General features: G+C 43.6%; 1 protein-coding gene across 4 annotated transcripts in view; it reads left to right on the top strand.

Annotated features, from left to right (window-relative positions):
- si:dkey-91i10.2 (uncharacterized protein LOC555224 homolog) overlaps positions 1 to 25,120 on the top strand; it is a 64,067-nt gene that overhangs the window by 35,496 nt on the left and 3,451 nt on the right. For 3 of the 4 annotated variants that reach the window (XM_065962070.1, XM_065962068.1, XM_065962069.1), the window contains 6 exons: positions 4,017 to 4,167; positions 8,615 to 10,329; positions 18,064 to 18,250; positions 19,594 to 19,849; positions 22,067 to 22,656; positions 24,715 to 24,860. In XM_065962070.1, the coding sequence (XP_065818142.1) occupies positions 8,675 to 10,329; positions 18,064 to 18,250; positions 19,594 to 19,849; positions 22,067 to 22,656; positions 24,715 to 24,860 (2,834 nt within the window). In that variant the 5' untranslated portion in view covers positions 4,017 to 4,167; positions 8,615 to 8,674. The remainder of the gene's footprint in view (positions 1 to 4,016; positions 4,168 to 8,614; positions 10,330 to 18,063; positions 18,251 to 19,593; positions 19,850 to 22,066; positions 22,657 to 24,714; positions 24,861 to 25,120) is intronic. The other variant, XM_065962071.1, reaches the window with a different exon arrangement.

The following is a 25,120-nucleotide window of genomic DNA, read 5'->3' as shown; positions in this document are numbered from 1 at the left end:
CGTTGATTTTAAAGTAAGACGTTTAAATATTCAGAAGAAATAATAAATATGAGATGAAGCAAAAATAAGCACAACATAACATCTGTGTGTCCGTCACTTTCCTGTGAATTTAACAAATAATACCCTCTGAATGCACACACCAGATGAAATGTGACCACACACCTGCCGTTTTAAAAAAAAACGATGTCACAGTGGTGATTCCACAGACACGAGATCACTCAGAATCTCTCATGATCAAACATGACTTCAGAAGGAAAACAAATGTGGAGGACAATTCGACGCCGTCTCCTGACAGTCTTGCGTTGTTGTGGTGTGTCTTGCATGTGATTTTATAAACGTACTCTAAGGTTGCCACAAGGGAAAAAGGGGAGTTCAAAGGTCACATCCGTCCAGTTCTTCAGTGTGTTACATTGAGCAACAAGTGGAGGTCACTTTGAACATCTGTTTTCTTTTTTGTCTTCTTTAATACTTTAGGAGAGAGTAGTCTTCCCTCACCCTTCCTCTCTGAACTTGTTTGCTCTCCTGTCCACTCACAAATATATCCCTCTTCCTCCATCTTGGCTGCCAGCAATCCTGAGTGAACAATGATGGATGTGAAGTGAAACTTGACCGGTTGTTGAAAGTGTCCAATCCCCCCGGGCTGTTACTGGATTGACACTGTGTCAGAGAGGAGATGATTCTGCCTTCTAACTTTGCAGACTGTATACTTTGTCAAGCTGTCATATTGGACGATTGATTATATTGTATTGTAGTTCAAATGCGAGCAAGTGTTCAGCATACTCATTTAAACTTTGTCATGGCACTTCATTATAACGTTGTTTGCTGAGTATATTCTCGGTTTGTTTTGGTGAAATCTGAACTCTAAAATCAGATATTTGATGTTGGCTGAAAATCAGCTTTGGATTTAAAAGCACAGTTAGGATCAGGGGATTTCTTTTTACAATTTGTACGACTGCATGTGAATGCATCATTCCAGCAGAATCCAAATGATCTGTAATCAGAGGTGCTGCTTGTCAACATTTTGAACCAAAGAAGTGGCTCAAAATGTGCAAATTTTGCAACGACAGTAGGAAACCTCCCAAAGGGGGCCCCATTTAACAGCACTCACTCTTGTTGCCCTGCTGAGTGATGCATGCATTTTTGCTGTGAAAACCAGTTTGTCAATGAAAGTCAACAAAGAAAAATGAAGAGGAATTAGTCGTCTACAGGCGAGAAAAAAAAGGAAGAGGAGTAAGTGTTGGCTGTCAGTCATGATGCTGATGAACGCTGTTAGGAGGGGCCCCCCTGTTGTTTTTGCTTAGGGCCCCAAACAGACTCTAGAATTGCCTCTGTCTGTAAATCAATCTCATGTGAAATCTTCATGCCTTTGAGATTAAGACACAGAATCAAAACGATATCTCTTTTTGATAAGGTCAGGTTTATTTGAGCAACATGTATTGTTCTTACATTGTGCTTTGTCCTTCACCTCTGTGTAACTTTGATTTCAGTCCATGACGTGATACACAGTGAACACGGAATAGAGAACAGAATATGTTAATTTATTTTAATATATCATTTTGATGGAAGTTTATAGGCGAACAGACATTTTTGAAGATGAAGAGATAAAAACTAAACGCAAGGCAGAGCAAGTGTGAAACAGTCTCCCGCTCTCTCCTCCAACTCCAACACACACACACACACACACACACACACACACACACACACACACACACACACACACACACACACACACACACACACACACACACACACACACACACACACACACACACACAAACCCTAATACACACCACAGCTGGACCAGGCAGACGGAGGCGTGAGTCTTCATGTCTGTAGGGAGCACTGAAGGTGTCAAAAACCATGGAGCACGTTATTATCACCTCTTCTACCACCGCCTAAGAGCCGAAAGACATTTAGTCTGACACACACACACACACACACACATGCACACACACAACAGTAATAAGGCAGCCCGCACAGTCTGCTGAGAAACACTTCTGCATAGTTTAGGAGGATGTGAAGCACCCATGAGGAGAGGATGAATGAAACAGCCCGGAACAGCAGGGAATTGACTCAGTGATTTAAACGCTCGCCGGATAAAAAGAGAGGAAAAAAAATAAAATAAATAAATGGGTCACTTCAGTCAGAGCAGATATCCAATTTCTCATTCCCTCTCTGAAAAGCCTATCGGTTTCAGTGGGATTGTCAGAGCGAGGTTATTCTGTGCGCAAGAAGAGCGAGAAGGCTCCCAGTGTGTGGAATAAGAGGGGCTGAAGATGCCGGACTAATTCAAAGTCTTTCAGAATCACTTTGAAATCAACATATCTGCTCACCAAAAAAAGCGAAGAGGATAAAAGTTCTGCACAGAAGAAGCAGCATTCTGCATGGGAAACCGAGGGAGGGTCCAAGGGAAAGCAAGCTGTCAGTCATCCAGCTCTCTTGGGATGGAGGAGTGACTGGAGGGGTGTGTGTGTGTGTGTGTGTGTGTGTGGGGGGGTGGGGGGGGTGGTGGTGTGGGGTGCTCATTTCTAAGTGACAGTCACTTGTCAAAGCTGTGGAGGCTGCAGCCACAGCACTCTGCATCCCAGAATCCCGCTGGGAGGAGGAGGAGAGAGGAGAGGAGGGGAGAGGAGAGGAGATAGTGGCTGTTTACGTCAGAGGCCATATGACCTGAGCTTAGAATGACAACATCGTGTGGCTGAAGGTGCTGTAGTGGTGGATGCAGAGTTTGGTGGTGCGGCCGTGTTTACAGACGAGGTGGGGTGTCTTTTTTGTTTGTTCGTTATTCCTGCAGAGCTGCGTGTGACTCGTGTCTCTGATGCACATTTCAGGCTCTTTTGTTTTTTAATTTCGTGCGCGTTGGCCTACATTGCATTCATGTCTGCTGTGAAGTTATGCCAGGAATTTGTGTGGTTTATGTCTCTTCCTGGATTATTTTCCTTGGTGTTTAAATGTGCGTCAACAAACGTAATGCTGAGTTTTAATCCATTGACTACAGTTGATCCACAGTTTGTACTTACCTGCAGTGTTTTTGGAGAAAGACATACAGTATGTATCAATCTTACTAAACTAGTGGTGATTGTTGATGTTGTGTTTGTCCATGTTGCTGTCTCATTCCTTCAATAATTGAAAACTTGTGAGGTCGATGCACAACACCTATTTCTACCAGATATTTATTCTTTAAGAAGCTCTAACCTTCGTATTTATTATATTTATGCATTTAATGTTTATTCATCTTAATCACAATTATACTAGTGCACCAGGTTTTATTTTATTATAAAGTGTTTTCATGTATTTTGTTTCATTATTAGTTGACAGGTCAAATTTCCTTGTTTTTTTGTTTTTTTGCAGGAGGTGCAGGGACAGGACATTTTATTTACATTTGATCTATTCTGATTTCTTTCTCATTGCATATATCAAAGACCACCTGTCCAATCTAATTTGTTTTTTTCATTTATTGCTCATTTGATGGATGCAATTGCATTATAGGATTATATATTATACATATAGGATATTAATACTAATCCTCTTTAGGGTCCTCTGCATTTTCAAGCAACACCATTAACTTCCCCTCCTACATATATGTGTTCATTCAATATAGTTATCATATTAAGGTAAGAACATGCTGTTGACTTAAATCTAGATAAGTAGAATTTAATATTGAATTATGACATTATTGAATAACCACATTGCATAATGATCCGCTGGCAGTTTTCCACGCTTGCTCATGTTGTTTGATTCTCTTTGTTGTAATCTCTCTGCTGACAGAGAAACACTAATTATGTAATTGACTCAACATCTAATTCAATCTGTAAAAGGAGGACACGGTTTGTTTTACAGTATCAGGATACATCTGCGATTCAAGCCTGCAGTCTCGGTGTGTCTCTCCTTGTCTCGCAGAGTGAAAAGCAGAAGCAGCTTTTGGCAGAGCGATCATCTCTTGTTGTTATTTTTAGAAAAAGGAGCCCTTTGATTGATGTGCTCTTTGCTTCTTCTTTCTCTGTCTTTGCTCGTAGCTCGCGGCCACGTCTGTCTGGCTCTGTGGAAACTCCAGACAGACATCGTGAACCGAGAGGAGAGTGAGGAAGAGGAGGCCGGCCACTTTGGGATCTGAGCCAATGACCTGTACGAGGAGAGGAGCAGCGCAGAGGCTTTGATTAAAATGGGGTAAGTTTCGAGGATCAGACTGCACGCTGCCGGCTGCTGCGGGAACTGCTGGCTGCAACGCGAGGACTCGTTTTCAAAACCTGATCTCTGCAACACGATGCTGACTGTTAGGTAACCTCAGCCCAGTCAGAGACGAGGGGAGATAAGCCGATAGCAAAAACAGGCACTGACTCAACCAACAACACAGAGATGTTCTCATGCACTGACAGAATTACACAGAAGCATTAGAGCAGGAGATCTGAAATAATTAATTCTACCAAAAACACAAACATTTGCAGGTTTTGTGAGTCTATTTGGAAGGCAAATCAGATCTCAGCTTTGTGTAGCCGTACACATAATACCATCAACAATATTAACACTATTATACTATTAATTATCATTTTTAAAAATATTGGTATTTGTACATATGTATAGTAAACGGATCGCAACTGAAAAAATGTGGAGAATCATTTAGTGCTAGTGTTTTTTTTGGAGGGGGGGGGGGTTTGGAGAGATCAGGGAGTGAGAGAACTGGGAATGACATGCAGGAAAGGAGCCACAGGTCGGATTTGAACCAGGGCTTGTGACCTCTTAAAGGTTCTGTGGTTAGATAGAAGGATCTTTTATCCATCTTTATGAAATGTTGCAGGTCTTGTAATTTTAGTCAGCAGCGTTGCAAACAGCTACACCATTATCACTATAACTGAAAAACAAAAGAACAACATGAACCTGCAAATATACTGTCGATTTCTAAGTATGAAAGGGAGATTTTAACTTCTAACCGCAAACTTGGAGACACACTATTGTTTAAAACTGAAGCCAAAACATTCCTCTTAACTGAAACCAAAGGGCTTTCTCTAAACCATGAAAACTGTCCAGTCAAAGACAGTACACAATACAATGCATGTCGGTACATTTTGATGTAGATTGAGGGACTCAATAATACAGCGAATAAATAGTTTAAAAGGTGTTTGTAGGTGTATTAAATATTGCAGAGAGTGACAGTGATTCTGATCACTTTTGGAGCCTGTCCTCTTCACGCACTCTACCATTCATATCTGGAGGAACCAGCCTCCGTGCATGCTGGGACATGGTGGCTGATTTACTGTCCTGCTGGTAGGGATGAGTTATTCCTCAGTTAGCTCCAGTGACAGAGAGAGCGGAGAGAGTGCGGCCCTCCAGAGAGCCTTTATTCTGGCAGTAATTCAACCAGAGAGAGAGAGAGAGAGAGAGAGAGAGAGGCAGAGCGAGCAAGGCGCAGGCATGCTGAGCTGCATGCTGTCTGATATTCAGACACATGCTCCAGCTAATTAAACACAAATTCCACATAATCAGCAATTTTTTTCTCCTTATCAACATGCACACATATTCCTGTCTGCCAAACAAGATAATAAGACAATTTGGGAAAGAATGCAAAGGCCAAGAGATTAGCTGGTTTCAGATGCAGCCATCCTAATAAACGTGAAGGTGGTCTTAAAGAAAAAGAAAGAGCCCAGTGTGCTGATGTAAACTTAAAAAAACAACATATGATGCAGATGCAGGATTCCTCTTGCGGCATCAACAGGTTGCCATAGTTAGTTTTTTTCTGTTTTGTTATTTTTTTCTGGCCATTTTTGGCTTTTTTTGGAAAGGACAGGGAACGTTTGGGAGGAGAGAGTTGAGGATGACGTGCAGCATTTTGTTTTTCTCTCTTTCCTTGAAGGCTGTTGTTTATGAAATGATGTTTCCAGGAATCTATTTGCATTGACGTCTCAGTTCCAGTCCTCTGTCTTGAACGAAGTCACTTCAGATCAACTGATTAATTTTTCTGTTTTTCTGTTTTGGGTGCGCTTTCATTTAATAAACAGTCAACAAATGCAATTTGACTGAAAAACCGCCTGTGTTTGTTCTGATTGAGGTTACTGATTAACTCCGATCGCGGCCTTGCTTACCTCCGAGCATGCGAGGAATGAAGATGTATCTATTACTGCAAAGCTGCAGAGGAGCGCGGCGGCCTGTTCGTGCTGTGGCATTAGGGAGGGTATGAGCCTAGAGATGATTTGGGTTTTATTATTCACATAATGCATCAGGGATGAGCCCTCTGAGTCGCTGTTTCATAATCATAATCACAGCTGTAACCCTGCTCTGCTGACTGCCATGTAGACAGAACACGAGAAACGGATGACAGGCGCTCGACATGCTGTTTGTACTCATTACAGAGTGAGGGAAGGAGCTGCGGTTCAACCGGCACCGTCTTCCCGGGATCTCTCGGCTCTCAGCTAATCTACAACTGCTGTCTGATTAGTCAGAAGGAAAAGAGCAGAGCGGGCCGCCAGTGGACAGCCGAGCAGTTATCTTCATTTCTGTCCCCTCAGCTTACAGCTTTCTCTCAGCGTCACACTCATTTCCTCCCTTTTCTGCCTCATCTTTGTCTCTTCTACCAGCTCTCCTCTTTGTATGTTCTCTCTCCTGCACTGTCTGTATCCTCTTCTCCATCTCATGTTTTAATAGCCTGACAAGCAGGGCAATAATCCCTTTATTATTATTCTTGCTGCGGAGAGAGAGAGAGAGAGAGAAAAAGGAAAGCCTGAGGGTGTCGACAGGGAGCCATTTATATGAAATGAATGTGATTATTCTGGTGAAGGAACCACGCTTCAGAGTCACTGTCTCTGCCGTCATAGATATCCAATATTCCAATATGCAAGTGGGCCGAGCTGTCGTCCCTGTGGCTGAAGAACCTTCTAACAAATCTCCGTCACATGGCCAAAGCCGGTGACAAGGTCTGAACTGAGGCGTCAGTGATATAAGAGCTGAGCTGTACTGTGAGGAACATGATTTTTACAGAAGGGTGTTGTTTCAATCAAGATGACAACGCTACTATGAAGATTTTTAAGGGCCCGAGCACCGACCTCGGACTCTCAGACGGAGGAGTTGTAGAGTTCGATGGCAGCCACGAGGGTGCATGCAAAAGGTTGCGTTGCACCCTCATTTCACATTTCTGCACCCTCAATTAAATGGATGCAAAAATGCAAAGATAGTATTTTCTTTACAATAAGTAATTAAGGTTTTCAAATGACAGCAGTGACTCAGATTGAGTTTACCACATTCACGATCTGATGGTCATGACAGGTGTCTCATAACACCTTCACTGCTGTCTCTGTAGCTGCACCCCCCCCCCCCCCTTCATTTCAGATGCACCCAAAGTCATTTTTCCATAGATCCGGGCCTGATGGCCGCAGGCAGAAATGATTTCCTGTGACATTCTCAAATTCATTTTGGGGGTAACATGTCTTGCAAATATTTCCGGATTTCCTTTTTGTTTCCAGTTTATTGAGATTTATTTGGGACCATTAATTCAGTCAGCTGGGTTTTTTATGAAACAACAACATGATATGATCTTATCATCATAATGGGATTCCACTGAGAGTTATTTTGAACAATGTCCCAGCTTATGATAGCAAAACAATGTTTTTTTTTCTTCTCATTTTAGATTTAAATCAGTTTCAAATGTGTAATGACGTTAAGTTAATGAATCTAGATATTAAAGCTTCCAGGAAAACCAGAATCATGATTTAGATCTATCTCTGTAAGTATCTGGATAAAATGGTCCACACAAAGTACAAGATGTGTCTGTTAGGCTAATAATGAAAGCATTACACTGTGGGTGCTGTGTTTTTGTATATATAGTGTATATATCATACTGTAGGTTAAGTTTTGGATGTGGAATCCATCTTATTGTTATGAAATCATCCACAATTTGCCATGCCAATATAATGTAATATGACTTTAAAGCTCCTAGGAGACACTTTTTGGTGCCTCCTGTGGACAAAACAGCTCCTTCTAACTCTTTGGTGACCTTGTCCTGTACGATGAAAGACCTCATCCTGCTTTCTTTTAACAGTCAAACGTATCGCTCATTGTAAATCTGTACCTTGGTAAATGTAAACACTACCTGTTTTATCCACTTGACTGACACCGACCCTGTGTCAGCTGTTAAAGGCATTCAAAGTAACTTCATTCAAATAATCTCATCTAGTCACTGGTGGTGGTGTTTGCTTTAGACTTTTATATAGAGGCATCAGTTTGTAAACGAGCACAGGAGCTTTAAATAAAGTAGACTTGATAGCTCAACCTAAAACATTTTAAACACTCGGCTGTTCATCGTTCTGCTTCACAGATTTAATGTAAAATCATCTCTGCAAGGACAGCGGAAAAAAACAAAGCTATAAAGAAACTTGATTTGCTGTGTAATGTCATTGAAAAGCAAAATCCAGGATCTTAGAGGTCAAAATGCAGAAAACTGTGAGCTGTTAACATTATCACTAATGACACCACAAGGTTTTTTTTTACACACATGATGTGCCTATGAAAAAGAAGACAACAGGACTGCCTGCTGGCTCTGGTGTTGTCCACATGAAAGTCTGTGTCATCTTTATATCTCTGATCATATCATCATACACTCTCTCTCTCTCTCTCTCTCTCCCTGCAGGCTGCACATCTTCATACCTGCTGACTTTGTGTCTGAGGGCCACTCGCTCAGCTCGCAGCCATGCCGGACGTAAAGCCTCCACCGCCATGTGACTACCCCTGCACCTCCTCCGTCGCAGCCTCCGCCGGCTCTCCTGCCGGCTGCGCCTCTCCGCTCGACCTCCTCATTGACATGGAGCCCTGCATCGCCAACCTCCCCCTGTCCCCCGACCCCTTGAACTCCTTCCCCCGACACAGGCCCGGTGTCTCTCACTACCCGGGCGTCCAGGGGCCTCCCTTCCCGCTCATGGCCCGGTGTAACAGCAGCACCCTGCTCACTAACCTGGGCCTGAGGTACTGCTCCAGCAAGCAGGGCCCTCTGTCTGCGGGGCCGGGTCAGGGTTTGGATCCTGGCTCCTGTGGCCACACAGGGAACAATGGCAGCAGACCGTATAGGAGTATGGAGAATCTGAACTGGAACAATATGGCTGATTCTGGACTGTATGGATTCAGCGCTGCCCCCTACAGGAGCATGGACAGTGAGTTTATTTTACGCTACACCTCTACTAGTCACTGGTGCGGGGGATCTCAAGATGGATCTCTGGTTGAGGCCCATGGACTGGTACCAAACCCTGAGAGCCTTGCCTTTTATCCTCGACATGGACTGGCAAGAAAGGACCTACCCATCTTCCCTCAGCTGCTGTTTCCAGGTGGCGTTGACGAATGGGATGCGAGGAAGGGCCTGAGGGAGAAGCTCCGCCTTCAGAGTGCGAGGTCTTCAGTTGAACCTCCGAAACCTCTTCCTCTGCGGCCTCAGATGTCACCAGGTGCTGCACCCATCGATAGGGAGGGTGTGCATCAAGTAAACTCACACGCTGGATCAAGGCCGTTGTGCACAATGCGCATCACAAACCACGAGGACATCAAGCAGGAGGTCCTGAGGCGCTTACAGCTCCGACGGCAGAACAGCAGCCCCAACCTGGTTCTCCAGAACGCCACACCCAGCCCAAAGGGGGTGAAGACATCCTACACAACGGACAACATCGCAAACAACAGGAGCAGATCCAATTCTGCATCTGAGCGCTGCAGACCTCCTGTGGGGCGCCTTCACATCCCTACCTTCGAGGAGTTTAAGAGGATGAGGCAGACGGAGGGAAAGGAGTCCACAGCGGGACCTGTGGTGTCCAGAAAACCTGACGCTGATTCGCAAAAAGAATCAGGAGCATTTGACGGTAAAATACCGCCTTCTGATCAGACGATCCTTCAGTCGAGCTCTAGTGGAAGAAACGGGAAAGACTCTGAGAAGGTGGAGGGAGACATGTGCAAAGGTGAAAGGACAGGCAGCAGTGGTGAAGCCCTGCACACCGTCACCTCCTCAGGAACACCTCCGTGTAACGTCAGCGCAGCTCCTATCTCCACCTCTGTCACCAGCACGTACTCTCCCATCTGCACAGTTCCCACTCCACGTGCCCCTCTGCAGACGCTGGCCAGCTCAGCAGCCCAGGAGAAACTCCCCGTAGCTGCGTTGGGAGAGGACGGGAGCACCCGGCGGAGGAGGAGCAGTTTGGAACCGGCTGGATCAGTTCCCTTCCCGCCCTGCAGGGAAAACTGGGAACGGCCCTCCAGCTGCTGCCCGGCTCTCCTCCTTGAGGGGACAGACCTGTCCAGCTATGGAGCCAAGATCTATAAGATGAAGGACGGACTCATCGGCTCAGCACTGGACCTCATCAAGAAAAGGTTAGTCCGATCAGAAAACTCAAGATTTGAATTTGTTTAAAATATTTATTGCAGCAGCAGAACGTAGTTTGTGTTGGCTCCGACCTCATAACTCCTCACAGATGTCTCTTAAAAACAGAAATAGCTTAGCTTTAAAAGACCGCAAAACCGGGGGATTGTGGACAATGCAGCTAAAGTTGACTGTATGAACTAGCTTGTAAGGATCACATTTTAGTGTCAGAAGCGTTCTGGTTTCTGTATGTGGTCTGAGTAGTATCATCCACTGGCATTTCAGCAGGAGTTGGTTGAGGGTACTGCAGGGAAAACATGCTTTCATTAAATAAAGAGGTGACATCAAAGAGGTGCATGGAGCTGCCACAGTGCTTTTTGAAGTCTCTCCAATCATTTAATTCAAAATCTGAATAAAAGGGTTAAATAGCCTGCTAACATGTCTACCCGTGGCGTCGACAGGATTACATTTCATAGTACGCACAAGGACTATTCCAGCGCGTGTTGGACACCTTTATTTTCAAGGTTCCCACGCCCACATAGAGGATCACGCAGAGAGAGAGAGAGCGAGAGAGAACCTATACGACACCAAATCTCGGATTAACCACAAGTAGTCAGAAAACTGTCCTTAAAAACAACCGCCAGCTAACTATTCGGAGCGATGTCCTGAGTTTTGATATGCCATTAAAGCTATTCCAGAGAAACATGAAATAAAAGTCATAATTGAGCTTGAATCTAGCCTGCAACATGTTAAGTTTGAAAAAGTCAGATGTCCTTTTCGGCTCGTCAGCCGTAAGAAAGCTGATGTCACCTGGAGAAGAGTAGCACATGCTGTGGATGTTTGCTGCTGTGTGCAGAAATTGTCTTTTCAAGACTCTTCTGAGCTTTGAAAGCAGTCACTGATGGGGATATCTGTAGTCTTGAATTGCTCCCAGACTTCATCATGGACTAGCCGGCTGCTGCCATTAAGTCGTGCCACGAATGCTAGCAGTGCTAACATTAGCAGACTCTGTGCCAGTATCACACTCGGCACGGGCTTCACTGCAAAGATGCGTTTTTGTAAATGCTATGTTACTAAAATTCTTCCCAAACACGCAAAATGAACGTAATTCAGCACAGCTTCACAGAAAGGTTCTGATACTTGTGCTGTAACCCTTGACCTTTACTGTGACTAGTTAGGTTACACCAATCGGATGCCTTCAAATGTATTTGCATTGACACGTTGTTGAGTGGATGAAGCCACAGACCTCGACTCAGAAACAGAAATGAAAGAAAGTAAGAGGAAAAAGGGCGGAGTCGCTGTATCTACCTAACCACCTGCACACAGTCTGCCCATGCACTTATTCTTCACGAGCTGAGAAAGTTGAACAAAATAAAAAGCTCTATGCAACATAAATGAGAACAAATGGTGCATGAATTATTTCTTGTTCTGCTCGTGCTGCTCAGTTCTTCTGAGACCAGTGTTTCACCAATTAGCATGATATTTTTTTAATCCAGTTAATCCTTTTAGTTGTGAAATTAGATTCTGTAGTTCACATCACATGTGAGCCCTGTAGGAGCTTTCCTCCACAGAGGTGTGTGAGTGTGTTTATCGGCGTGTGTGAACACACTTTCATGTAGAGCCAGAGTGTTGCATCGGTGTGTGCGAGTCCATCTGTTTAAGCCTTTAACGTGTTGTTGTGTTATCGATTCATCTCTGTTATTGTGCTAACAGCTGCCGGAGCTAACAGTGTTGGCTCTTCAGACGAGCCTGTGGGCGAGGTGGGTTGGCATGAAGCATGTCAGACTGGAAGGCTGGCAGCGTCCCCACAGACCTGCTGTCTCTCTCCTGTCTCTCACTGTCAGCTGCTGGCTAAATAAATGGAGTTTTCACCCCGTCCCGGTTCATTCTGATCAAGGACAAACAAGACGAGGGTGTGTTTTACAGCTCTGTGGTGCCAAGCGGGTCCAGGGCTCCTTGCAATGTAAATATTAGACCCTGAGCACAGAGGAGCCGCTTGATAAGGCCAGTTGAACGATACAAACTCCGCCCCACGCTGAAGGCTGCAGGGTTGTGATAGATAGGAAATATAGTCGGTATCTCTCTGTGCCTGCCACTGACTGTCGCTTCTTTGTCTGCACTGCTGGATAGGATGATGGATGTCTGAAGCTGCATGAAGGCAGCAGAGAAATAACTGCTGTGTGTGTGTGTGTGTGTGTGTGTGTGTGTGTGTGTGTGTGTGTGTGTGTGTGTGTGTGTGTGTGTGTGTGTGTGTGTGTGTGTGTGTGTGTGTGTGTGTGTGTGTGTGTGTGTGTGTGTGTGTGTGTGTGTGTGTGTGTGTCTTTGTGTGTAGGCTACAGTGTGTGTGAAAGTGCAGAGCTGCAGTCTTTGCTGCAACTAAAGGTTATTTTATCAATTTATAAATGTGGAGATAAAAGTGTCTTGAAATTGCTTCTGATAAAATCTGATAAAATCTGATAAACACTAAAACAAGACTTAAAGCTATGCATGTGGCTTCACTGAGGTTTTCCACTTTGTTTATAAGAGACCTGGTGTGAGATGTTTTTACAGTTTGAATTGTGACATGACAAAGGAGATGGCCGTTTCACTTGCAGTATAAAGGTTATGGGACCGTTGTTACTTCAGATGTCAATCTATGAAGTTAAGAAACCAGCTCGGCAGCAGGGCGCAGATCTCTGTTTCGAGGAGGAGAACAGGAGAAGTCGGCGATCAGGTGTAGGTGGCCATGTATTATATTCATAAATATGGGGAGGATTGATTCACTCTAGTTTTGAGCTACATGCTAACATCAGAGCGCTAACAAACTCATATAAGTAATGCTAACATACTAATGCTAATCCAGACTTAAATTCCCATTTTCCCCATCAAAGTTTGTGTTTTAGGCATGCAAATGTGCTTATTGTCTTTTAATACAAAGTACAGCTCAGGTTGATGATAATTTAAATAGATTTGGCTGTTAACTGAAGTGTATGGTCAAATTAGACCTGATGAGCGAAGCTGACACATTAAGGGTTACCCTACAAGTTACATGCAAGTCATCCTGCCACCCATGAGGGAGAAGAGAGACCCCCAGGGGCCCCGCCCACTCACAGAAACTGTTAAAGGCATGACTGTGAGAGAGACTCGTCGCAAGAACGCAAGTCAAGGAAAACCAACAGACTCCACAAACCGCCGATTCTTTTTGGTTTGAAATACCTAAAAGAAATGAGAATCTGAAGACAGATTTCACCGGTTTTATCCAAAAGTCAAACCGAATAAACGTCATATCTAAGTGAATATCAGTCGTAGAAATGGCTGCACTCGGTCAGGATACCCAGGGAGGGGTGGGGGAGGATGGAAAGCGAAACCAAAAAGCTTATTGGTTTAAGACACTGGTGCTAAAGTACAACATCTACTGGATATCTAATCTGAAAGTCGCATATTATACCTTTAAATGTTTCAAGTTTTTTAAAATATAAACCAGACAAAAGTAATATCCACACATAAGAGGCTAGAATCAGACAGCATTTTAGCATTTTGCTTTCAGAAGAACCAGAACGGTCGATTGTCTCCCAATCGATTAGTCAACTAATCATTCAGCTTTACTGCGATCCTCTCTCTCAGAACCCATCGGCAGGGCCAGAAGCTCACATTCAACATTGTTTATTCCAGCTGAATTAATGATTTATGTTGAAAAAGCACCTCGAAAACGCAGCGCTATGCGTACGCTCCCCTCGTGATTTAAAAGAGTCTCGAGGCTCTGTGACTGTTTTAATACTCAGAGATTTAATTAATGAAACATGACAGTATTCTGTGTGATCTCTTCCACCCTGAGGTGTTTGACTTCTACCCATAAGTCTCTTTGTTTAAGTGTTTCCCGCTGCTGAAGTTGCATTCTGTTACTTAAGCAGCTCTAGTGTGTTATTGGAGTAATATTCATGTTATTACACCTGGGAGGCTTTTCTAGAAACACCGTGAAGCAGTGAAGAGCGCCGTTTATTGTATTCTGCCGTAAAGGTGTTATGTGTAGCGTGTTGATGAGGGAGGCGTGCATCCACTTGTTTTATTTATCTCTATTAGATGCACACGCAGACGTAAATATATTAAACTCTTTGCAGTGATATATGCATCTATGAAGACGACAGCCGGGCTCATTTCAGAGTCAAACCACGGCGTGGAGAGTGGTGATCTATCACATACAGTGTTTCCTGATAGATTAAGCTGCAGGTTATTACTTCCCATGCATCATCTGCAATGTGACAGCTAATACTGTGAAGGAAAGGCTTTTAATGACAGTTTGTCAGAGGGGGGAAACTGATAGGATGCTTCAAAACTGTATTAATTAAATCTGGCTTTTCACCTCGGCGGCACAAGCTTAATTTGGACATTTGGACTCCTCTGATCGGCTGTGATGGCTTTGTTTGTTGGATTTAATTACATGCGTAATGCAAAACAGTAGACGCTGACAGGTTTGTCTAGTTTAATATGATTAAAGTGTGTGTGTTAAAGTGCCACAGAGCACGAGAGAGGAGGGAGACAGCTGAGAAAAGACGGCGTTATGTAAGAAGCATTAGAATAATGAGACCTCTTTTAGGTCGCCTCAGGATATTTGAAGATACTTTACAGGCTAACATTAAAGTGAATTGCATACCATAGCAGAGGTTAAGCGGGGACTGTAGAGAAGTGGATTGACAGAAATCAGTCAAACATGCTGCGGTTCCTGCTTCTCGAATACATTTTGATTTAATACGTTTGGGTTTTGGACTCATGGTCGGTCAGCAATAAGAAGCTATTCAGAGCTTTGGTTCTGTGCTCTGATAACAGGTGTCACATGGTGTTTTCACAAGAAAACAAAACTCCTGAAAATGTCTTATATTTTCAGGAGTGAGCTACATGTGTTAACGCAAACGGACAACATTTTTCACCAGACTTTGTCCAGTCCCCTATAGTGTGAAAGCATTGGGAAATATTGTGGAAAAGTCACTGCAAGCGAGCCGGCCGGGGTGATGACTTTAACATCCCGCGACCAGCGCAAGCTTCCTGCACATAACGAAGCTGTTACATACTCTCATAGGCTTGGCAGTATGTTCTTTCCATGGAATCATGCAATTGCATTTAGCACTGATATAAAGGCAACAAAAAGCCCTCATTATACCGCTGGACTCACACACGTCTGCCGGGCATTTAGGATTTCCACAGCGTCTTTTTGTTTGTTTCGCCTCCTGATCTGTATTAACTAGGGCCGAACGATAGGGGATTTTTGGTGCCGATACAGATATCAATATTAGGGAAAGAAAAAATCTGATACCAATATATTGACCAATACATTTTTAGATCTATGTTCGATCTGCAGAGATAGATAGACATAGATATACACATTTATTGCCTTGATCCCTCAAATGCAGTTATTAGACACTTGTGGAAAAGATGTACAGCATGAGGAAGACAAGATGGTCACTCACCTGGAAACTGCTAGTGTAAAACAATGATACTCAAATGAAATTATATTTGGCATTTAAATTAATCTAGTAATATCGGCACATATCTGCGATAAAATTAGCCGATACGGATGGTAACTGGGTATGCTAATATTGGCCGATAGTATCGGATCCCTACAGTTCCTTTGGTAAAGAGTGCATGTACTTTCGTCAATCTCTGCCTGGCATTAACATCATCTGGTCAATATTGGAAAAATCTCAGGTTTTCACACCTATTATACACAAACAGTTGAGACAGTTCTGGGATAAGGCAAATAAAAAAAACACAAAATGTGTGAAGTATACACAGCAGTGACGGTGAAACAATGATGGTGAAATACTCTGGACGTGCAGCCTTACATTCAAGCTCAGGAGGCAACATCACTGTATCTTTAATGTATTTATAGCTGCTGCTGCTGCTGCTGTCGGCTAAAGACCATGTAGCACTGCCATGATCAACACATAACCCCCTCCTGCTCCTGAGACGAACCCCCTCCCCCTCCCTCCCTCATAAACAAACACCACTTTGAAAGAAAAAGTCAATATTTCTGGCATTTACAGCCTTTCTTTCTTTCATTCTGAGAGCCAGACGTTGTTGAGACTCTATTATGGGCTTTGACCCCTCGGCTTATTAAACCTGCTGAGCCCATAAAGAACCACAAGCACGTTTAGTTTGTGAAAAATATAATAATCTCTAACTTGCTGTTAGAAAGCTTTTCTTTTTTTTCTGCAGAGGTATTATGTTTCATGCTCATGCCCGCTGGACTGTGAAGCTCACCAGCGTTTAAAAAAGAAAATCAATAAACGTTGCATACTTGGTAGTTCCTGTTGTTAATTATGTCTGTCAGCAAAATAAAAAGATGTGTGCATTACTTTGAAGCTACACTGATCAATATGACTACATGACACGTAATGAGAAAGGAGTCGCTTCAGGGAGGAACTCAAAGGGAAACACCATCATCACATGAGAGTTTGATTTTCTCACTAAAATCCGTCATTTTTTCAAGCTTCCAAATTCTAGAGGAGAGAAGAGGGATGTTTATAAAAATGTTTTTATAGGTTGCTTTACAGTATTGTAATTCACAGTAATGAAGTTTTCCAAGCAGCTGTGTGATTGAATTGCGTACATTCTTTGCCCTGGGTTTTTGACTCTCAGGCTAGATTGATGTCACTGGCTACTATCTGATTGGTGGAGGTTACAAGACATGGACGTCACCTGTTGGTTTCTGAAGAGGCATTTTGAACCCAAACGATGGTTGTGGCTTTCGGAAATAGTCCAAAAAGTTTGGCTTAAAAATTCAACCCTGTACAATAAGGAATAAATGATGATCTGTTCTTTCTTTAGATGGCTTTATCACATAATGTCAACAGTTTTAGAAAGAAATGAGCTCATATTTTACTATGATGATTGAATATTTCAGTCGTTTAAATACAAACTAAGCGACAGATTTGCTGCAATCTTTTTGAGCCTTTTTGTATTTTGGGAAATATCGGAAAAATTGTCGGAGTGTTTAAAGGAAAAGAGATATGACAGCGAAGAGCGGTGAACATAGAGAAACAGAGAAAATGATTGTGTTTGTGGTTCATGTGCAGCGTCTCTCTCTGAGGGCACACCTATTTCTTAGACTTCATTTATGCGCTGTGTGTTTGTTTCATGCACTTATAAATGCACGCACAGGTCCCTGCAGGCGTTCATCTGTGGCTGTGCTCGTGGATTTGTGCATTTCAGTGTAGTGCAGATTTAGTGTAGTGATTTAATGTGTGAGACTCTGCATGTGTGCTTCTGTGAAGGTGTGTCAGATCGCATGCCGGCTGCTGTGTGCTGCAAGAATGGATCCCCAGCTGACAGACAAAGGAATGGAGGAAAAGAATGTGTGTGTGAGCTGGCAGTGTCCCTGTGGTCCCGGGGTTCAGGTGTTAATGTCCGCTGATGGTTCTAATTGCTGTCCTATCGGGAGGGGGGGTGAGACTGAGACGGGAGGCATTGATTTGGGTGTTTCGGGGGTTTATGGAAGAAAGGGAAAAGGGAGGGCTAGGACGGAGGATAGAAGAAGGAAAGAAGGAAGGATGTGAGCTGGAGAGGGAAGAATGAATGAAAGAGATGCTGTATGGATACAAGAGCTGTGCCAAAATTACAATTTCCCTTCCTCTCTTCTGCATCCTGATTTTATCCTCCCTCCCTTTTCCCTTTTCTACGGCTCTTCCTCATTTCTTCGCCTTCCCTTCTCCCCTTTTCCCTCCCTCTCCCTCTCCCATCCTCTCCGTCCATCTCTCTCCCCTCTGTACCAGCTGCAGTGCAGAGATCTCCGCCGAGGCCCCCGTCAGGCTGTCAGCTGACCGGGACGGAGGCTGTGACATCACCGCCCCCTCGACTGACTGTCAGCCCTCCGCCGTTGCCATGGCAACGTCAGCAACGGCCTGCGAAGCTGAGGCTGGCGACGAGACGCCTGCAGGAGGAGAGGAAGCAGCAGAATGCGTAAGGATTCTTTCTCATTTCTTCTTCTCTTTTAAATGTCCTCAGTGCGTCGTCATGTCTCACTTTTGCACGCAGACATTTATTGTTGCATCCTCGGGAACAGAAACCGAATCTATTAGTATTCAAAGATGACTGGGACCAGTAAGGGGACTGCGACACACATACACACACACACACATACAGATGCACATCACTCGCACATCCTGATGCAGAGGTATTTGTTGAGACAGGAGCAATGCAGCGCTCTGTCTTCCAGCGACAGCTCGACGTCTGACGATGCAGTAAAAAGAGGATCAGCAGCTGGATGCTGGTAACTCAGCGCTTTCCTCCTTCCTTCCGTCCCTTCTCTTTCTCTGCATGGCTCCTCTTCGCCTCAGCTGCAGCTAGCATTGTGCGTTCTGTCTGTGCATCTGCAGAACAGGAGAACCAGACCGACATGGAGTCTTGCTTGCATGCTACGAGGCTGCAGGTAGTTTAGAGAACAGATGTCGAGGTGCGTTTTCTCCTTCTTGCGTTTCTTCATTTCTTCTGCTATGAATTCACAATGGAGCCTGCATCTGCATTCCCAAAGAAAGAGCTGCATTTGATATTCCAGCTGGACATGAATTATTCTCCTTCATTTATAAGCTGATAGCTGCAAGCTGTATATCATGTTGTTCTCCGTTAGAAAGGGATGGGAGCCTTTCTTCTTTTTCAGTCATGAGTATTAGCTGTTAGCTGACACAGCTCAGTCAACATTTGAGGAGCTAATCTTTGATGTAAAACCAATACCATGAAATGCATTGATTGCAGGTGACGTCTCAGGGGAGAGGATACGCATGTCAAAAGGGAAGACCTTTGAACCTTCCATCTTAGGTCACCTCTCAGGGGCTTCATAGACCCTGAAAGGATTTTAAAAGCCACGTGAGGATTGTTTGTCCGTGCAAGATGCTGCAGCATGTCGGGGAATTCCTCCCTTAATTCCAGAAAATCTAGGAGATGCTTTAAATTGTCACTGGTGTGACGTGTCTCATCTTCAAGGCTGGACGGTTTTGAGATTTGATCAGAGCACATTTTTGGATGTGTGGTCTTGTTGCGTTTAGCGTCTGCCACAAGACTTGGCAGACGATTAGTGCAGCTTCTCGGTATGAAATTTGGATTCTTGGCAGCTCTGCAGGCTGGGATCAGAGAGATAACCAAGATTTGTTATGTAATGATGTCATGACAGCGGGCCTGGTGACATCGCACACAAAAAATTCCTCACATTGTGGCACACACAAGCTCTGATCTCTCTCATGTCATCATCCTCACCTTATCTGCTCCTAGCATTGTGCCCTTTTTTTTTTTTTCATCTGTTGCCATAGCAACTTTACCGCGTGATTGACACAAGTGTCCTTCCCAACCGGCAGCACACTGGTCTGGGCTGCAGGCGCTCCAGCTCGGACGCAGCCTATGAGCTGGCTGAGACGGTGAGGGCTCAGCGCGAGTGTCGTCTCCGGCCTCACTACAGCGACCCCATGCCAGCAGACGCCTCCAAGCGCAAACAGCTGGAGATGAAGATCGCTGCCGCCGCGAGACTCCATGGCCACCGGCGAGACCGCGACAGAGACAGAGACAGTGGTGAGTACATGACACATTAGAGGAAGCTGTGTCACAGTTATTGACGTGTTTTCTGCATGGAAAGTGCGACATGTATCCCAACAGTTCAGTAACTTTTAAGCAAACGGAAATAAAACTGAAGCCACACAATTTTATAAAAACATGTTTTTACTGGGGCGTGCTGGTGGCGCAGTGGTTAGACCTATCTCTGCATTAAAGGCACAAAAGCCCAAAAATAAATCTTTAAAAAACAACAACATGTTTTTACTAAAATGCATTAAGTGCATAGTTATATAAAGGTATACAAAGCTCCAGCTCCTTGTAATTTGTAAATTCAAGATAGAAAATGTTCTGAATCTTTAATCTGCATCTAGATTAAAATAGTTATCTAAATCTGTTGACAATCATGCCGATGGGTAAAGAAGCTTCAATCCTGATGAGACATAAGGATGACTTAAAAATTAAATTGAGTCATGTTCACTGTAACTGTTAGTATTACCTCATCGTGTAAAGCAGTCAAATGTTGCTTGAAATGTGTCAAAGTGTGGTTGCATCTAAGCAAGGAACTCAGGAATATTGAATTCTTTTGTCAAATAGGAACAAGAAAAGAATGAAGAAACCGACGATTAGAAAATAATCCTGCACATGTAAAACATCATTTTTGTTGGTCTGATGGAGTGAATACCAGTTTCACAATGATAGACAAGAAATGAGTATGGCCTGAAATATTTGCCCTTGAGTGTGACCTCTAGTTCAAATTATGAGTTGTCTTTGCTACACCTCATAACACAAGAGTGGTGTTTAAAAAAGTCCAGAACAGCATAGAATTCTATTTTAGAGGATGAATAATAAAAATAAATGAATTCTATTTCATAAATAAATGATACAAACTAAAGTGACTGAGGCAATACAGAACGATACTTTTACCCAAAAAGTCTCTATTTCAGACGGAGCTCCCAAGAACACTCAGTCCTACATTTCCAATAATCCAACTCCTTATTATCTTTTTTGCCTCTGCAGCTTCCTGAGCAAACAACCACGAGCCTTCACTCTGCACTCCTCCAGGTCAAAACAGATTTTACTTCAAAAAAACTTGAAAAAAACATCACCAAAAGCCACGTTGAGATAACCTTGATGACATCACTATGACATAATCAGGATTTGTATCCAAAATGAAGCCTGGGACTTCTAAACTAGATATTTCAAACAAGCCAAGAACACACATGCATTCATGCGAAACAAGCTTTGACCACTGCTTTGTACAAACAGCTGGGATTCGATGTTTCCTTCCTGTGCAGAACTCCATGCAGCCCACTCTGTTCCTAAATATAATTCTAGTTAATGTAATTACAGAACTGCACGTCCTCATTACACCTCCCTCACCTCATCGGGGGAAGGTGAATCCTCCTGAATTTGAGTAAGACTTCCAACTAGCCTCAACATTTTAGAGTCATTCCTATTTGAAAAGGTCATTCAGAACTGCAGTTGTCATGGATTCACATCTCTTCTTTTCATGCCTGTGTCCGAATCCTTTTGCCTTTAGATCCATTTTTTGCCTCACCCACCAAACACACACACACACACACACACACACACACACACAGAGATCCCCTGCTAATACTGTGGTCCTCCCTGTCAACAGAAGCTCTTTGACGCTGGACACTGGCCACAGAATGTCACTCAATATGACATATGCTAATGTTGACCTTGTTGCTGTTTCCAGTGGATAAAAGTGAAAGTGACAGAAAACAGTTTTTTACTCTGTGTCAAAAAAACATCATCGATATAAAGAGGTTTTCATATGAATAAAAAAATAATGTAGGATTTTCCCAGTGAAACAGGTTTGAATGAAACATGTCAATGTTTTTATTATTTACAGCTTGGCAAACAAATGCAGTCACACACACACACACACACACACACACACACACACACACATGCAGTATAGTATTGACATGAACGTGACCTCGGGTTTAGGGTTAAGGATCTAATTATTGGAGAGGGATGATATCTATAATAGTTTCTTCATTTTGACATGACCAGTAATCATTAGTCCAGATTAAACGGGCGTTAGCTCGGGAGCCTGGTATTACGGCTGTTTGTGTGTATTTGTGTGTGTGTGTATTTGTGTGTGTGTGTATCCTGCCTTGCAGTGTGAATAACAAGGCCTGTGGAGAGTAAATCCATAAACATCATGGGCACTAATGAACCTGACCTCCTTCACCCCCCTCTCCTCAGCTCCAGCGGCTATCCGTGGCCGCTCTGAGCCCCCTGGAGAGGAGCGCCAGGCGGGTCTGGGTGTGACTCGGTCCGGGCAGCATCGCTGGAGCACCATCAGCAGCCTGAGCGCCGACAGCGGAGTGGTTGGCCTCAGTGATGAGCGGGAGGAGGAGGACAGCGAGCCTCGCCGTCACCGCAGAACAAGGGGGGCCGATGTGGAACGGGTGGACAGTGGCATCGGCCCAGGTCTGTCCCGCACCTGGAAGAGACCCTCTGCCTCCCTCAGGGCCTGGGAGGCGCAGAGACCCTGTCCAGACTGCGGACTGAGGGACGGGGTATCCAAAGAGCGAGGAGAGCGCATGTGCGAACGCTGCTCTAAACTGCGGACGGAGCGAAAGGAGGCCATCCTGGAGTTTCTGAACACAGAATCCAGCTACGGCGAGGACCTGCGGATCATCAAGGAGGAGTTTTACTGCCCCATGCAGAGCGCCGGGCTGCTGACGGCCGAGCAGCTCACTGTGGTGTTTGGTAACGTTCAAGAGCTCATCGACGTCAATGACCGCTTCACTGAACACCTGCAGGACAGCATTGACCAGGCCTTTGACCAGGTAACACACAATCCCCTCACACACACATTATTTGATGCAGAAAGTTGGAGAAACAGGAAAAGCAGCGAGACAGAGGACTCAGCCTTAATGATGCATACAACCAGGTTCAAGTGCAGTGCCCAAAGACAGTTCTACCTAGATGTTTTGAGGACTAACTGATATTACAGCAGTGACCTTTAAGGTCACATTTATAAAGACGTTGAATGGTAAGGTTTCTTTAAAGTGCCTGTAGTGCAATGCAAATATTTTCAATTTAGTCCACGATAAGTCAAGAAAGTCTTATGGTCTAAATACAAAATTATTTCAACTGCTATCATTCATTCATGATGCAATATTATCCGAGTGTTTGTCTAGACATATCCATGTAGCCTAATTAGTTTGCACATAAAAATACAGAATCCCTGTCAATCTTGTAAACACACCAATACACTTTAAGTCTCTGGTTGTCAAATACCAAATGGTGAAATCAGCATGCATAAAAACAAAGAGAAAAGATGAGTTTTTTTGCCTAGTTTTCAAATATCAGTAAAACAGGACTCAAGTTTACACATGGAGTTTTGTTAGGAAAGGCTCGACCATCAAAATATTATTTCAATATTCAACTGATTACTGTAAAAAGATTTAAGGTGGTTTGATAGGAAAGGCAAGTCTGAGTTTCAGTCAAAATGATCATACCGCAAAGTGCTCCTATTTGTAATGCTGGCCAAAGCAACACCATCAGGTGTGTGAAATCGAAGGCGACATAAAGTGCCTTCTTATCTAAGTTATCTGTTAATTTCTTAATCTCTCAGCAGCTGTAGCCTTCAATCTCAAGGATTCGTCATGCACGTCTTTCCACAAACTTGCTCTGTCATTGGTGAAAGTATTTTTAGTGTTTGCTTCACCATCTTGGTCTGAGTTGCAGAGTCACCTTAAAGAAAGATTTTAAACCAGGATAAAGGATCAATCGACTGCTGTATGTACATGTTTCTCTGCCTAAAGCTTCTGAAATGATGTAATATTTCTTTACTGTTTGTCTTTGTTCTCTGTCGGAAACATTTATGCTGCTGTCTTGACACTGACTTCAGAAAAAGACTTCTTACATAAATATTTTTGTCTCTAAATTTCTTAGTCATACCTTCTTCTTCACTTGTAACCTGACATTTGAGATATGCTCTATAACTTTATAACCCTCAGCCAGTGATTCAAAGGGTCCTAAGTCCCTAACTAGACTCTTCTCCACTGTTGCCCCCCGGTGGTGGAACAGACTTGCAAACTCCCTTTGCACCTTTAAGAAAAAGCTAAAGACCCAGCTCTTTCATGAACGTTTAATGATATTAATGATGACGTGTTTTGTTTGATAATGGTGATTTTAAGGATGGTTTTGATGCTGATTAGAACTCTGAAGAGCAGCGGTCGATGTTATTCTTTTTGCCTCGGTGCAATGCCTTTCAGTGTCTGATTGGACTTAAAGCTGTTGTTTGCACTTACTGAAGCTGTGGCTCAGCTGGTAGAGTTGGTCATCTCTCAACAAGAAGGTTGATGGTTCAATACCCAGCTCCTGCAGCAACATGTCTGATGTGTCCTTTTGCAAGACACTTGACCCTGAATTGCTCCCGCTGCTTCATTGGTGGCATATGAATGGTATTAGTTATTTCTGATGGTTTCACTACATAGCAACTACTGCCATCACTGTGTGAATGGGTGTGAATGTGTAGGTGTGACATGTGGTGTAAAAATGCTTTGAGTAGTCAGAATACTAGAAAAGCGCTATACAAGCTTAAGTTCATTTACCATTTTTAGACCCTTGCTTGTGTTGTACTTACTCTCTGATGTACGTCGCTTAATGAATCATAGCATTGTAGTAGAATTGATTCAAAACTCTTAGGGCTGGGCCATTATGTCAACCTCCAATGATTCCTCTGATCTGCCCAGTAAAGTATATGGGCCGAATAAAGACTATTGGCAGATCAATCATGCACAATAATGAACAATGGCTATTTTAAAAAGAAATGTTTCCCAATGCAAGACATAAAGGAGTTGAACATTGATCATTCTCTCTCCTGTATTTGACCTCAGGGAGATGAAGATCTGCTGACAGTATACATAGGAGAGATCTTCCTGGAGTTCGTCAACATGCTGCCCGCCTTCCAGACCTACTGTCTGCAGCAGTCCACCTCTGTCAACATGCTCAACACGCTGGAGAAGGAGAAAGAGCTGCTCAGGTACGCACAAAGTCACAAGGACTCTTGTTTCTCTTTGCTTGTGTGACAGAGAATTTACTCTGGGAGCTGTTCTTGCCAAGGCTGTTGAGTATAACTCTAAATGTACAAGACAGTGGGCTATTACTTATTCAAAAGAAGATCTATTTTAAGAGTAGAGCTGCAATGATTCATATTTTTAGACGGAGCCGTAGCAAACCCATGAGTCAGGCTGTCCTCTGATTCCCATGAATCAATTTTGAAGAGTTGTGCTGGCGACATGC

Source organism: Labrus bergylta, chromosome 13 (genome assembly GCF_963930695.1).
Source record: "Labrus bergylta chromosome 13, fLabBer1.1, whole genome shotgun sequence".
NCBI classification, from domain to species: domain Eukaryota; kingdom Metazoa; phylum Chordata; class Actinopteri; order Labriformes; family Labridae; genus Labrus; species Labrus bergylta.
This window is presented reverse-complemented; position numbering and strand designations above follow the sequence as displayed.